This window comes from Lampetra planeri, chromosome 10, assembly GCF_965212315.1.
Source record: "Lampetra planeri chromosome 10, kcLamPlan1.2.h2, whole genome shotgun sequence".
NCBI classification, from domain to species: Eukaryota; Metazoa; Chordata; class Hyperoartia; order Petromyzontiformes; family Petromyzontidae; genus Lampetra; species Lampetra planeri.
Window position 1 is genome coordinate 15,852,574 of NC_136116.1, and position 15,347 is coordinate 15,867,920.

The 15,347-nt window shown below is 51.0% G+C and overlaps 1 protein-coding gene across 1 annotated transcript; it reads left to right on the forward strand.

The window, feature by feature from the left end:
* Positions 1 to 1,049: 1,049 nt before the first annotated feature.
* LOC144721162 (protein FAM237A-like) lies at positions 1,050 to 8,226 on the forward strand. The gene is made up of 3 exons (XM_078598556.1): positions 1,050 to 1,168; positions 5,445 to 5,847; positions 8,095 to 8,226. The coding sequence occupies exons 2-3, from the start codon at positions 5,457 to 5,459 to the stop codon at positions 8,190 to 8,192; spliced, it is 489 nt and encodes a 162-aa protein (XP_078454682.1). The 5' UTR covers positions 1,050 to 1,168; positions 5,445 to 5,456; the 3' UTR covers positions 8,193 to 8,226.
* The last annotated feature ends 7,121 nt before the right edge of the window (positions 8,227 to 15,347 follow it).

A 15,347-nucleotide genomic window follows, 5' to 3' on the forward strand; every position in this document is an offset into this window, starting at 1 on the left:
ACTTTGACGCGACGCGATCAAACTGCGGAATGTCGCTGCTGCTTTGTATCTCGCCCATCGCCACAGGACGTTGCTCCATTTGGTTCTCCCTCTCGTAGAGCTGCCTCCGCGCGAACATACATGACGGCGAACATACATTACGGCGAACATACATGACGGCGAACAAGAATTGCCGCGCTGGCCGCGTTGATCCAGCGTGCTGAGCGACGGACGCCCTCCGCGGCTGCCCCTCGCCAGGGTCGGCCCCGCGGGTGGGGACGGCGTCCACCGCGTGTGGCGCCGCAGCTCCACACGGGGGTTGGGAGTTGCTGAGGAGACGGTCCCAGCTCGACCGCATTGCCGCGAGGTCACTGCCTCGAACCCCGTCGTGACCCCCTAGAAGACAAAGCACCCCGTGGAGGCAGCAGCAGCAGCAGCAGCAGTGTGGGCAGTAGCCGAGCAGCACCGGGACATTACCGCGCTAGGTGACAAGAAATAAACACAATATGTCCCCTTCATGTTTCTGTCCTTCCTCAAAAAGGCCATATGAGAGTGCACAATCTTAACAGTATTGGATCAATACAAGCAAAATATTAACCGGTTTCGACGTCCAGGCTTGCTTGAACCAATGCTGTTAAACTCCCAGATGTTATAGGCAAGGACCCTCTGCTTAAGATATAGTCAAGCAAGCGTGACTGCTGAGATCAAGCATGTCAACACCGGTCCAGAGTTGGTTCTATGGAACCAATGCTGTTGAAACGATGCACTCACAGCCGGCCTTGCGCTTGGCGAGAAGTGGGAAACAAAGACGTGTGGTCGTCTTGTCTCGAGCATGCCGAGCATGCCGTCTGTGCTGGGCGGGGTGCGCGGCGTCGTGCCAGGGCGACACGCGGCCCCCGCCGTCAGCGCGCTCTCCCCGCGCGAGGTCAAGACGCGCGTGGAGTGACCTGGGGAAGGGGCGAGCGAGCGAGCGAGCGAGCCGCGGCCACGGCGCCCTCGCTGACGCAACCGCGCGCCGCGGCTCCTCCCCGCCTCGGGGCGCCGCGAATAAAAGCGCCGCGACTCGCGGCCCCGGGGACCGCGCTCCCAGCCCCGCGGGAGACCAAACCGCGCACCCCGCGTCCAGCCCGCACCCCCCGCACGCGGAGCGGATTGCACGCGGAGCGTCTCCACCTCCTCCGCCTCGCAGGTGAGTGCAGCCCTGTGCGCTGCCGCACCCTCGGCACGGCGCGTCTCTGCGCCTGTGCCCTCGACTCCACCCTCGGCGTGAAGCTCATAAGAGCGCTGCGACGCAGGGACGCGGTCACGTCGCAAATGCTGCTGCCCAAGCAGCGACTCTCCCTGCGTGGATGAGTGGAGGGAAGTAGGAACGCGGTGCCAGGGGGAGGTTAGAAGCGGCACCATCACGGCTCCACGTGGATGCGGGCGGGCACTGCGCTAGGATCCCACGGGCAGGGCGTGGGGTCCCACGGGCACTGCGCTAGCATCTCACGGGCACGGCGTGGGGGTCCCACGGGCACTGCGCTAGCATCTCACGGGCACTGCGTGGGGGTCCCACGGGCACTGCGCTAGCATCTCACGGGCAGGGCGTGGGGGTCCCACGGGCAGGGCGCGGCCAAACCGCAACCCGAGGATACGCATCGTCGACGCGTTCCTGTCGAATTCAGCTTTCACTCTAAGCGCACCCACCATAAACCGATAGCACCGACAGAATGATGCAACTTTCTCACTTCGAATTTGTTGCTGCCGAGTGAATTAAAACAATTCAGACAACGACACCAGCGAAACGAGCCAAGAACCGAACTCGAGTCAAACTGTGACTCGAGGGGTTAAAGCAAAGCTCCGCGAACATGCTGCGTGTTTGGTGTCTTCGCCAACCATGTATCACCTGCGGACTCATTCGTGCGAATAATCGTCTACCTGGTGAGTGCATGAATCTATTGAAGTACAACACCGATGTGAGAGTCTACTGCGCTATACAGTAGTATACTGTGGTACAAATTACAGAAATGACAATTAGCGTCGTGTTCGAGAATAACAAAATAAAATATTTGCCCGTCAAAGATGACCTACAGCGTTTACTGCGCGCGGCAACACTAGCCGAGAGAGCTCGCTTGTGTTGAACAATAATAATGCTTAAATGATGCGCTCCCAGAGGGCGGGGAGGCGAATGGGATGTATAATTAATATCTATGTTACGTGAAGAGACTAATATGTGAAGGAGGGATTGGGTGTGCGATGCCAGGATAACCAGAAGCTCGCGCGCCTCCTGAATCGCCGCGCATAAAACAAACTTTAAAAAAAGATCGAAGCGTACAAGATATGATTAAGTGTGATGGAGCGTCGTTTATGTAGACTGCTTCTCACGATCCCCGAGGAACCACAGACAAAGCTGGACAACTGCCATGCAGTAAGCCGATGCTACCAACAAATGCTCTGCAGTTCTCTATATATTGAGATGTTTTCAGACAATTGCTGAGCGTGTATACATGTGGCAGGAAACCCGAGCACCCGCAGAAACCCCGCACATGCGAGGGGCAACAATAACATTAATCCACACTTTGCTGTACTGCATTCTACTGGAAAGCCAAGGGAAGGGAGATTCACAACATTTCTCCGATCCCCCAACTCTCGCTGCCTTCACAGTGCTGGATTACAGGCGCGCGCCACCACCGCCCAGCTCGTGGCTGTAGTGGCGGCGACGCGCAGCGCGTTTTCTTTACGATGCTGCGGTGTCAATGGCAGAGTCTTGACGGGCACGGGTCTCCGATGCGTGCAGAGGTGACATCGCCGGGAGCGTTCTTCGCTTTAACCCCTCGCACCGCGCATCCGTGCTGCCCTTTGCACAAGCGGCGCCACCCGAAGACCGACGCCGACCTCCTCCGCCTCCTAATCCACCACGAACGCAACCACCGGGCCGGGCCATTCGCGCGCTCCTGGAATTATCATGAAATGGACTCAATTGTGGAATTACAGATGGTCTCGTGAAATGAGAAGTATGCGATGCATTATAGACAGCCACGTTAAATATGCGCAGTGCCGAAGGGAGCATGCCAAAGACGCGTGGTGTCTCAACGAGGAGGTATTCGGCAGGGGAGCTCCGTCGTCGGAGTGCGCAGTCGGTGGGCAGGCGCACGAGCGGCACGCGGCTGCCCTCCACGGCCGTCCTCGGCTCTGGATTCGTCCATCGCGCCTTGGGCTTTTCACAAAATAACCATGAGCGTCGTTGCGGAGAGAATAGCAGAACAAAATAAATAAGCAGACAATATCGCCTCCACGTAGCAGTCCCTCCAGATGATACATACAACATGTTTTATATACATTCCATCTAGCACACAATCTTTTCTGGGAGTGCATCATTTCAGCAGCATGAGCTCAACACAAGCAATCGACGATGCTGGATGCTCATCAGTATGATACAGCTGTATTATGTCTTACTCGGACCCATATCTAACAGAGAGAGTCCTTTCCATGTTAACATCTGTCAGTTCACCAGCAGCACTAGTTTAAGCAAGCCTCACTGTTAAGTGGCCGGTCTAGTTTGCTTGTGCTGAACCAATGCTGCTGAAATGATATATTGTCAGAAGGCCTTGTGGTTGATGGTATGTGTACACATACTTTTTTACGTGGATTAACAGATTTACGGAATCGTATTGTCTGCTCATTTATTAGTGAAGGGAATGCATCGTTCAATGCGTTGCTCAGCCTCCTTGACTGTGACCTCGGAAGTTCCCTGAAGACACCGATTTAAATGAAAGTGAAAATAACAACGGGACGTGTCCCATGCGTATTCCCATTCCACATGCTGGATTCCAGCTCGCGTAGTGAAATAAGAACCACGAGACGCCTGAAGGACACCCACTGTGAACACTGGGAAGTTCTTAACGTTCGGGAGAAGTTTTAGCGACGTCCGTAGCTGGAAAAATAATTCAACGAGGATTTAAACAAAATCCTCGCGCGTTTCACCAGCAACTTGGTAAATCGTGCGTGCAGGCACGGAGGGATCACATATGAAAGAGATGCATGGTGAAGGCAGCCGAGATTTGCCCGAGGTGAATTCGATGTCAACCCTTGCCGAGTTCTGATTTCTGCGCTCTGAAACGCTGAGAAATTAATCACCGCTGCTACCACGACAGCGTAAAAAACACGTCCGCGTGCGGCTTGAGACCCCTTCGCCGCGGCGCGGCGACGTTGCTTGGTGGTGATGCTGTGGATCACCGATGAGTGGCCGCTCATCTTCCAGTGCGATGGTGCCGTTGGTTGCTGGACACTCACCTGCTTCAGTAATGCCGGAGCACTCACACTGGGGTGGGGGGGGGGTACCACCCGTCCTGGTGTTACAGGATCGCCCTCTCATTGTGGCAGCGACGATCCGGGGAAAGTTGCCATTCTTCCAGGGACGTAAAAAAGTTCCTGGTTTCGACATGCTCAAGGCGATGCATTCGCATGTGGTTCTCTCCACTTTGGTACCATGGGATATTTGTCTCCCCATGATACACTCCGGTTGTTTAAGTCTCAGATGGACACTGTCCTCAACTCTGTTGTGGGAGTCGTTCTGTGTCGTGTTTTTTGGAGCTTTTACTCAAAGGGAGGACGTTTTGTCACCGTACGGAGCAGATCCACAATCCTCTCTGTGACTCGCTGTGGAGGGGGGGGGGGGGGGGGAGGCACCTGTGTAGTGACCAGGGTGGTAGCTACCTGTGTGGTGACCAGGGTGGTGGCTACCTGTGCAGTGACCATGGTGACCAGGGTGGTAGCTACCTGTGCAGTGACCAGGGTGGTAGCTACCTGTGCAGTGACCATGGTGACCAGGGTGGTAGCTACCTGTGTGGTGACCAGGGTGGTAGCTACCTGTGCAGTGACCATGGTGACCAGGGTGTTAGCTACCTGTGTGGTGACCAGGGTGGTAGCTACCTGTGCAGTGACCAGGGTGACCAGGGTGGTAGCTACCTGTGCAGTGACCAGGGTGGTAGCTACCTATACAGTGACCAGGGTGACCAGGGTGGTAGCTACCTGTGTGGTGACCAGGGTGGTAGCTACCTGTGTGGTGACCAGGGTGGTAGCTACCTGTGATGCTTTCACGGTGGTGAGGTGATCGTGGCTAATGTCGTTGCTGCTCCTGACGCACATCGCCTTGATGTTTATCCCGAGTCCCCTTGCGCAGAGATCGTGCAATTGTTGGTGTTCTGTGAGTGGACCAGCAGTATGTGCTGTAGATACCCGCCACTGTTCGTGTATGATCGGCAGGTCACGGATGGTGGGGAAACGTATGGGTACCCCCACCTTTTCCAATACATCCGGTCAGTGTGGGAGAGTAGACCAAATACCTTCTATGTATGTATATTGAACTTCTTTCGCACCCTACGTAGCCAATCTGTCAACGGGCCATGAGCAAACAATTGCAGGGCGGCATCTCTCTGAGCGGATGGCCTTGTAATATGAGCGTGTCTGTGTTTATGTCTCAGCTCAAATTGACAATGCCCAGGTACCAAGAGAAGACTCCACGCTGGGGGAAGCCCTTGCTGTGGCTGCTCGTGGTGCTGGGCCTCGTGGTGCCATGCCTTCCTCGGGGAGACATCGACGCGCTGTCACTCAACGAGGTGAACCCACAGTGCTGGGAGCTGTCCACGGTCGCAGTCATCAAGATGCAAAAGCCCCGCATGACGCACACAGTCGGCGAATTCTGGAATTTCATGCTCGACCTGAAGAACTCTGACAACCCGTACCATGCCAAGAACTTCTGGGACCTGGCGCAGCTGTTCTGGGACAAGTATGTGCAGTGCGTCATCTCCATATCGCACGGCCTGGGACGAAGGGAAACCGCGACTGCTGTGTACTCTGCCGTGCACAGCCCACGTAGGGCTCCAGGTATGTGGGCATGCTCATGTTGGAGTGAAATCATTATTGTGTAGTGGGTGCTCCTCCCATTAGCACGGTTGGCTGCGTAGGGTACGAAATAAGTCCAACATACATACGTATGACGCATTGGACATGTATTTGTTTTACAACGCCAACTTCAGCACCATTAAAATGTAACCCTGTCATTTGCTTTAACGCGTTTACATTCACAAGTATATATATACACTGTATTTATTTGTACCAACATGCATGCACACGTCGCCACACTCCTATTCAAACGATGCAGCCATTTGGGAGCTAAGGAGGCTCATTTTCTTCAAACCCTACAAGCGCATCCAGCCACGGTGGGATTCAGACGCTATTTTTTAAATGGCTTATCTGTTATCCATAACACAGGTTTTTTTTGGGTTAGATTGTGTAAATATCTAACCCAAAAAAAACTGAATTATGGATATTGGTCGCAAAAGCCGACGTGTTAAATTGGGTGATCTGTTATACTGCTCCGACTGAGATGCGTCTATTGCACATAGCCATCACTTACAGCGCATGCAGATTAGAAATTAGAATACAGCACACGCGCACTCCCTGATTAAGGGTGGTGATGTACGCAATGCAAACCAAATCAATTTCAAATGCATGCAAGGTATTGAAATTTATTATTAAAATCTGCTTCCACGCTTTGATTAAACGTTTTGATTGAATAAATAAATATTGGTCAGGCAATAGAACAATTAAAATATTTAAAAAACATTATATCCCCAAAAAAAATCTGAATTGCTTTAAACTTTACTCATCGTCATGTTAGCGTGGCTGCCGATGAAGGCAAGGCACCTCCTCTAGGGTCGGTTACCGGGGCACAGAGGTCGGAAGGAAAGGGATAAAAAGCGTGGGGCTCATTCACATGCTGGGGAATGTTTCTGCACCTGTGCCGATGTCTCCATTATGCACAACGTGGAAAATCGCCACGGCGATGTTTCGGCCAATCTGCCAAGGAATGGGAATCAGGTTCTGATGCTCACGCAGCTCACTGTGGCCACTCATTATGCTGCATACATCATTACCGCTCTCATTATTACAGGAGATGGATTTACATGAAGAAGTAAGTACTGTATGTCATATACAGATTAAATGAGTATGGTTAAATGCACTTAATGTTTGAATCATTGGCTCCACACATGAGACGGGCACGACGTGCTTGTGTGCGCACATGACACAGTGGCTGTGCAGCTGCGTGAGCTGCACCTAAATTAGTGTCAAGCCACCAGGTAGCATGGGCCAGTGTCTGATGCAAATGTCATCTTACACACGAAGCAAACAATACGCCTCCTTCATGTATCCATCTCTCCACATGTATTAGTTTACGCATCCCATCAGCCACCACGGCTTTATCGAACATAACTTCAGCAGCATTGGTCGACACAAGCAAACTCTGGACTGCTCTTGATATTTAGTGTATCATGAGCAGATTCAGACTTGCTTTCATCGGGAAAGCCATGCTTGTAGCCAAGCCTGGTGAGACACTGAGTAGTGTCGAGGTCAGTCTCGAGTCCCCACGTATGAAACCAATGCTGCTGAAATTATACACTCCCATTGGGCTGCGTGGCTGATTGGATGTGTACAATAATAGACATATTTTGTAAGGGACAGCTATAGGAAGGAGGCGTGATTGTCTGCTTGTTTATGTTGTTCGAGTACATATATATTCAAAAGTGACGCAGATGATTACTTGGTGCTGAGACCTCACACGCGGACCCCCACTTGCAAAGTTGCTGGTGAAGATACTTGCGTTGTTGTTGATTGATTCGACCATTTTAAATAAGAGTTTAATGGGTGTGGAGTGACTATATCGGCGATCATTTTATTTCATTGTATTTGTTAAATAAGTGTGCTCACATTTAATAATTCCAGTTTCTTACGTTAACAATTCAACATAAAGCAACGTTCTTGGGAACTGGCAATCGTGGACAGCCACAGTCAGTGTCACGAGGCCACCTGTGCACACCGCGTGATCTACGTGCGGAGATCACGCCGGTTTTAGAGATACCTTCTTTCACATGGGTCCTGTAAAATGCACGTGGGTAATTCAGAAATTTACTGAATGAAAATTTTATTTCCACAATTTATACGCCATTGTCACGCTCAGACAATGATACTTGCAAAAATGTTCACCATTATCATAGACAAAGTAATATAGTGAACTTTCATATGTTGAGAATGTTGAATACTTGTAAATGAATGTCATTATTCTCTTTTCAGATTTCGCATCAGTACCTCACAGGCAAGCAGGATTGTTAATGAAGATGTCATTCCCGACTTACTTGGAAAGAATTATCAAAAAGTTCCAGCAATTTTGATTTCGTAAATAAATCCACGTGCGCGTAGATCGAACACGGCTTCTGCTCTTTTATTCGGTGCATTAACGTACGTGTTTAGAATTGTTGACAATTTTACGTTTTGCTATGAATATTATTATTATTATTACTTTACGATGAACGCCCTAAACTGCGCTGAGCTCGACTTTGTGAAGGCGCCGTCTGAGAGCGGCACCCCTCCCCGTGTGCGCAGCGTGGGCCGTGAACTCGCGGGAGGAGCGCAGCGCGGAGTCGAGGGTGGCCGCTCGTCCGCTTGAGCCAATCACGCGCACAGTTCCTTGTGGCACTGAATTAAACGATATTCGTGTACTCTCTAACATCACCTGCAATGATTTATATATATATAAATGAACGTGAGTGGATGTTAAGAGGTTGCACTAACAGTTTTAAGTATTAAATGTTTGTATTGAAATTCAGTCTAAAATTTCAAGCGCTCCCTCCATTGAAGTGTGCGTTGCTGTTGATGGTGGGGAAGTTAGGATCTCAGAAGCGAAAGACAGCGAGAAGGAAGGCTCGCGGCCTGCTCCTGCATAGGGGTCAGATGCAGGGACTCCTGAACAAGACTTGAAGACTACGTCAAACTTTTATGGGTGAATATTTGAATCCATAATCATCAGTTTCACGAAGATCAAGAACATACCACGGGCAATGTCATGCTGGTCCACCTTACCATTGCTTCCTTTTGCCAAAAGCTACAGAAGTTGATCCTAGGGTTGCCGTTAAAATGTCTCCCCATTTGTGTCAAGGTGTCCTGATTTGGCCAAACACCACTTGGTGCCACTCCACCGCCTGTCTCCTCTGCTCACAGGTGGCCCATCCATCACAATCTCTTATCGCTGATGTCTGAAATGCTTTTATCCTATGATCGATTTTAAACTTCTAAGATGCTTCACATAACCTGCCAAGATATTCTGAGCAGTATCTGTATAAACTTAAATATATATCCAGAAGCGTTGTGACCATCCATCTCTCCGCACTCAATAGCAAATCTCCATTTTTCAAAATTGTGACATTATTCGACCAAAACCACCTTCCTATGCACTCCCAGAAGGCTGTGTGGCTGACTGGATGTGTAAAATAATTACACAAAATAGACGTGTGAAGGAGGTACAGGCTGCTTGTATTGTCACATTCTCCACAACGCTAACGATTATTTTGTCAGTGCAACAACATCAAGTGTAACGTTACGGGTGCTTTAATCAGGAGCTCAATCGGTTTAATTTGTCCTGAAAACCACGTGTCAAGGCGTTCACTGAGGTGGAGTGGAATACGAGAGGAGAGCAAGGAGTCCCACTCCAGACGCCAGGGGCCACTCCCCCACGCCACCCCTCGCGATTCCTCCACCAGCGTGCGCATCTCCCCCCCCCTCCCAGTGCACCATGGGAGCACCAGCGTGGTCAGTCTCACACTCCCCCAGTGCACCATGGGAGCCAACGTGGTCAGTCTCACACTCCCCCAGTGCACCATGGGAGCACCAGCGTGGTCAGTCTCACACTCCCCCCCCCCCCAGTGCATCATGGGAGCACCAGCGTGATCAGTCTCACACTCCCCCCCCCAGTGCATCATGGGAGCACCAGCGTGGTCAGTCTCACACTCCCCCCCCCCCCAGTGCATCATGGGAGCACCAGCGTGGTCAGTCTCACACTCCCCCCCCCCAGTGCATCATGGGAGCACCAGCGTGGTCAGTCTCACACTCCCCCCCCAGTGCACCATGGGAGCACCAGCGTGGTCAGTCTCACACTCCCCCCCCAGTGCATCATGGGAGCACCAGCGTGGTCAGTCTCACACTCCCCCCCCAGTGCATCATGGGAGCACCAGCGTGGTCAGTCTCACACTCCCCCCCCCCCAGTGCACCATGGGAGCACCAGCGTGGTCAGTCTCACACTCCCCCAGTGCACCATGGGAGCACCAGCGTGGTCAGTCTCACACTCCCCCAGTGCACCATGGGAGCACCAGCGTGGTCAGTCTCACACTCACCCCCCCCCCCCCAGTGCATCATGGGAGCACCAGCGTGGTCAGTCTCACACTCCCCCCCCCAGTGCATCATGGGAGCACCAGCGTGGTCAGTCTCACACTCCCCTCCCCCTAATGCATCATGGGAGCACCAGCGTGGTCGGTCTCACACTCCCCCCCCAGTGCATCATGGGAGCACCAGCGTGGTCAGTCTCACACTCCCCCCCCCCCCAGTGCATCATGGGAGCACCAGCGTGGTCAGTCTCACACTCCCCCAGTGCACCATGGGAGCACCAGCGTGGTCAGTCTCACACTCCCCCCCCCCAGTGCATCATGGGAGCACCAGCGTGATCAGTCTCACACTCCCCCCCCAGTGCATCATGGGAGCACCAGCGTGGTCAGTCTCACACTCCCCCCCCCCCCCCCCAGTGCATCATGGGAGCACCAGCGTGGTCAGTCTCACACTCCCCCAGTGCACCATGGGAGCACCAGCGTGGTCAGTCTCACACTCCCCCCCCCCCCCCCAGTGCATCATGGGAGCACCAGCGTGGTCAGTCTCACACTCCCCCAGTGCACCATGGGAGCACCAGCGTGGTCAGTCTCACACTCCCCCCCCCCAGTGCATCATGGGAGCACCAGCGTGGTCAGTCTCACACTCCCCCCCCAGTGCATCATGGGAGCACCAGCGTGGTCAGTCTCACACTCCCCCCCCCCCCCTAGTGCATCATGGGAGCACCAGCGTGGTCGGTCTCACACTCCCCCCCCAGTGCATCATGGGAGCACCAGCGTGGTCAGTCTCACACTCCCCCCCCCCCCAGTGCATCATGGGAGCACCAGCGTGGTCAGTCTCACACTCCCCCCCCCAGTGCATCATGGGAGCACCAGCGTGATCAGTCTCACACTCCCCCCCCCCAGTGCATCATGGGAGCACCAGCGTGGTCAGTCTCACACTCCCCCCCCCCCCAGTGCATCATGGGAGCACCAGCGTGGTCAGTCTCACACTCCCCCCCCCCCCAGTGCATCAAGGGAGCACCAGCGTGGTCAGTCTCACACTCCCCCCCCCCCCCCCCCCAGTGCATCATGGGAGCACCAGCGTGGTCAGTCTCACACTCCCCCAGTGCACCATGGGAGCACCAGCGTGGTCAGTCTCATACTCCCCCAGTGCACCATGGGAGCACCAGCGTGGTCAGTCTCACACTCCCCCAGTGCACCATGGGAGCACCAGCGTGGTCAGTCTCACACTCCCCCCCCCCCAGTGCATCATGGGAGCACCAGCGTGGTCAGTCTCACACTCCCCCCCCAGTGCATCATGGGAGCACCAGCGTGGTCAGTCTCACACTCCCCCCCCCCTAGTGCATCATGGGAGCACCAGCGTGGTCGGTCTCACACTCCCCCCCCAGTGCATCATGGGAGCACCAGCGTGGTCAGTCTCACACTCCCCCCCCCCCAGTGCATCATGGGAGCACCAGCGTGGTCAGTCTCACACTCCCCCAGTGCACCATGGGAGCACCAGCGTGGTCAGTCTCACACTCCCCCCCCCCCCAGTGCATCATGGGAGCACCAGCGTGGTCAGTCTCACACTCCCCCCCCAGTGCATCATGGGAGCACCAGCGTGGTCAGTCTCACACTCCCCCCCCCCAGTGCATCATGGGAGCACCAGCGTGGTCAGTCTCACACTCCCCCAGTGCACCATGGGAGCACCAGCGTGGTCAGTCTCACACTCCCCCCCCCCAGTGCATCATGGGAGCACCAGCGTGGTCAGTCTCACACTCCCCCCCCAGTGCATCATGGGAGCACCAGCGTGGTCAGTCTCACACTCCCCCCCCCCCCCAGTGCATCATGGGAGCACCAGCGTGGTCAGTCTCACACTCCCCCCCCAGTGCATCATGGGAGCACCAGCGTGGTCAGTCTCACACTCCCCCCCCAGCTTGAGCCGGGCAGTGGAGAAAGAAACGCGCGGCTGGAATCATGCGAATCTGTCTCCTGTAGCTGGGTGACTGAAGAGCTGGGTGAGATGCAAGCGGCCCAGGTAAAAATTCAAGAAAATAACCCAATAGCAAGATTCTTAGAGTGAACCCCGACACAGGAACCCACAAGAAATAGATTCTTATTTGGTTCTTTCAGTAAAGTCACGTAGATATAAATAATAAAAGTAAATAAAATAAAAACTACGACGTTTCGATCACAACACAAGCGACCGTCTTCAGGAGGAAAAAGGAGGGGAGGTCACTGAAGGCGACTGTTTTTAAAAAACGTCGTAGTTTTTATTTTATGAACTTTTTTTCTATCTACGTGACTTCATCGAAATAACCAAAGAATATGAATTCCTGCAGTCACGAGACTAAAAGAACATCAAATAAATATTACATTCTCCCAAATACAACTGTCATCAGTAGCAGAACACGAGTGCCAACAAGGACACTCAATTGATTTTGATAAAGTTGAAGTTTTGTGCAAAACTAGCTCCTACTGGTCAAGACTAATTCGAGAATTTATCGAAATTGAAATAAATTAAAATAACTTTAACTGTTCGGATAGCTACCGCCTTAGTGCTGCGGGGACGCGAATAATCAAATAATACATGTTTAAATGCATGTCTACAAAGGGCAGCGTACTTCAATATGGATTACCATTGGTAGGGATATTTTAATAAACACAATCGACAGGAAAGACAAGTTCAAAGGGCTCGCATAACGCACATGCATCATGTACGTTGCCTCAGTAATTCCGTCCCCTTGTGCAAGAGCGCAGCTGCGTGGTCAACACAGCTACGCCTCTATAAGGAACGAAACAGTAAGACTTCTCCACAAATCTGGCTGTCGCCTGATTGTAATTACTGGCGAAATGTCGTACTCCGATTGTAAATGTTGTGGCTTGGCTCTCCAACACACCGGTTAGTGCTGTACTAGTGACGAATTGGCACGTTCTGTTTACGTGACAACCATTACTAGTTGGCTGTGTCGGGTGGTGTCGGGTTTTCACGACACATTTATATATTTACGCGATCTAACCCAAAAACCTCTTATGGATATTGGTCGCGAAAGCCTCAACTATCAGAATTCTACAGGTGGCCGCGTGGCTCAGACGCTGGAATGCTGAGCTGTTGAGTTCTTAGCCTCAAGTCCGGGCAGCCAGCCACGACTGGAGCCAGCTTCTCGAGTGTGGCAAGGAGCAGGTCTCAGTTCTGTCACCAATGTCCACGCAAAATAAATATCAGAATTACAGTACTTTGGTTTTGGATGTGATGCGGAAAAATTATAGGTCAGAGAATGAGCGGCCTCACGAGACAATCTCAACGCAGAACTTGTGGGAGTGTGTTCTGCCTCCTAGCAAATGGAATCAATTGGGGAAAAATGACCGAACATATAAAAAACATTAATTGCTCTTGTATTTAACATAGTTGCTAAAATGTAACGTTTTTTACGTGTACATTTGAAAACCCATATAGAAAGTATTAATGAACATATAAATGTTGCATTACAATCTCGTCATAATAAATGTAAAATACATAATTTACAAAAATGTTGAAGTATGCTGGAAATACTGCAGAAGATGACTTCACAACTTGTATTTTACTGGGATGTTTATAATCGGCAAATTGCAACACAAGTCCACGGTTTCCACCAGCAATTGCTGCACATTTTCAAGCGGTAAATCTGTAATGCTTTTGTTTTATGTTTTATCAAGGAACAAGTGCACGGAAATTGTTGAACATTCATATATTTACTGAGAAGTGAATCGACCCTTTCAAAGAAACATACAAAAGTACAGTGCATTCCTAACAAGTTTGTGCTTGCATCACGCGAGCACGGTATAATAACAATAAAAACAAGATACATGAGGAAGTAAACAAACATCAAAGTACTGAATATTTATCAATGCATGCATACCTTTCAAGTGTTTCATAGTCCCTTCATGACACTTGGCATGAGATTGACAGCTGAGGTTTTTTTTTCACCAAACGCCCCCAAACGTCTTTTTCGGAGAACAAAAAACCAGCAAAGTGGAGGAACAAGAAAGAACGCGGCGGCAGTCTGAGGCCTGTCAACAGCGCTTACTGTTCATGTCACCGCGGTAAAGGAAGATGCAAACTGAACATCGGTTCCACCAAGAACGAGGCCCACCATGGTAGCATCACCCTGCTGCTAAACGAATGACACAATTGTACCTTGGCCTTTCACTCTCTCACAGAATATCCGATACTGAACACAAAGATTTGGCACAGACTAAAGAATGCTAATTAATAGCGTCCTTTCCATCCAATCAGCTGCACAAATCAAACACAAAATTAAAATTATCATTGGAAATGTTTCAACACCGTGCAATCCCTACTGTAACTTAATTAGGCTACAAGGTTAAAGAACCGAGTATTGGTGGATTCAAAGTTCTACAACAGTTACGCAACATATCATATGTAGTATTATTTATTTATTATGCTTTTTTACCCAGGAATGCCTCATTGCAGGAGGGGGAGATATTGCTATGTGTGATCCCAATTTGCAGGTATTTCTTCAGCAGTGGGAAACTTAGCCAAAACCAGCAGCATTGAGCATGCTTTTTGTTAGCCACGAGACAAAATCCAAATAACCCAGAGGAAACCCACGAAGAAGAGAGGGAGAACATAAAAAGTGCACGCAGAAAGACGCCCGAGTCAGGAATGAAGCGCAGGAGTAGCACTATTCGGTACACTGGGGTAACCACGTTTTTCCTCAATCCTACCATAATGCCCTCTAACACTTATGTTCGAATGCCAGGATCAAACTAATGGCTTTTGAACACAACCTCTATCACAATTTATGCCCACTCTTGGGCGTGGCTTGCAAGAGACTTGGTGATTTTCCAATGATGTTTTGCATAATTAGCTAACCTGAGCGGAGTTCCAAATGCAATTATGCGCTGCACGTTACTCTAGCGAGTACTCATTCGCCGGCAGTCACGTAAAACAAACCATAATGTAGAAGTAATTTTCACACATTATGTTTCCACAGTTAAAAGTGACCGAACCTTTGTTAAACACAAGATGGCCAATGTTAAATTCATATTACCAGTAGACATTGCTTTAGCCATGTCTTATTTTGTAGTGTAGTTGTGGTTAGCATTTTGGTCAAATGTTTGTTGGAAACATTGGTGACAATCGTGTCATCTCACTAAAATGAAATAAAAATCCGAAAATGCAATTAAACA

What these genes read in the sequence shown, in the direction of transcription:
- LOC144721162 (XM_078598556.1), top strand. Translation starts at nt 5,457, where the DNA reads ATGCCCAGGTACCAAGAGAAGACTCCACGCTGGGGGAAGCCCTTGCTG. An exon ending in CAGCCCACGTAGGGCTCCAG is followed by an intron (nt 5,848 to 8,094) that starts GTATGTGGGCAT and finishes TTCTCTTTTCAG; the next exon opens with ATTTCGCATCAGTACCTCAC.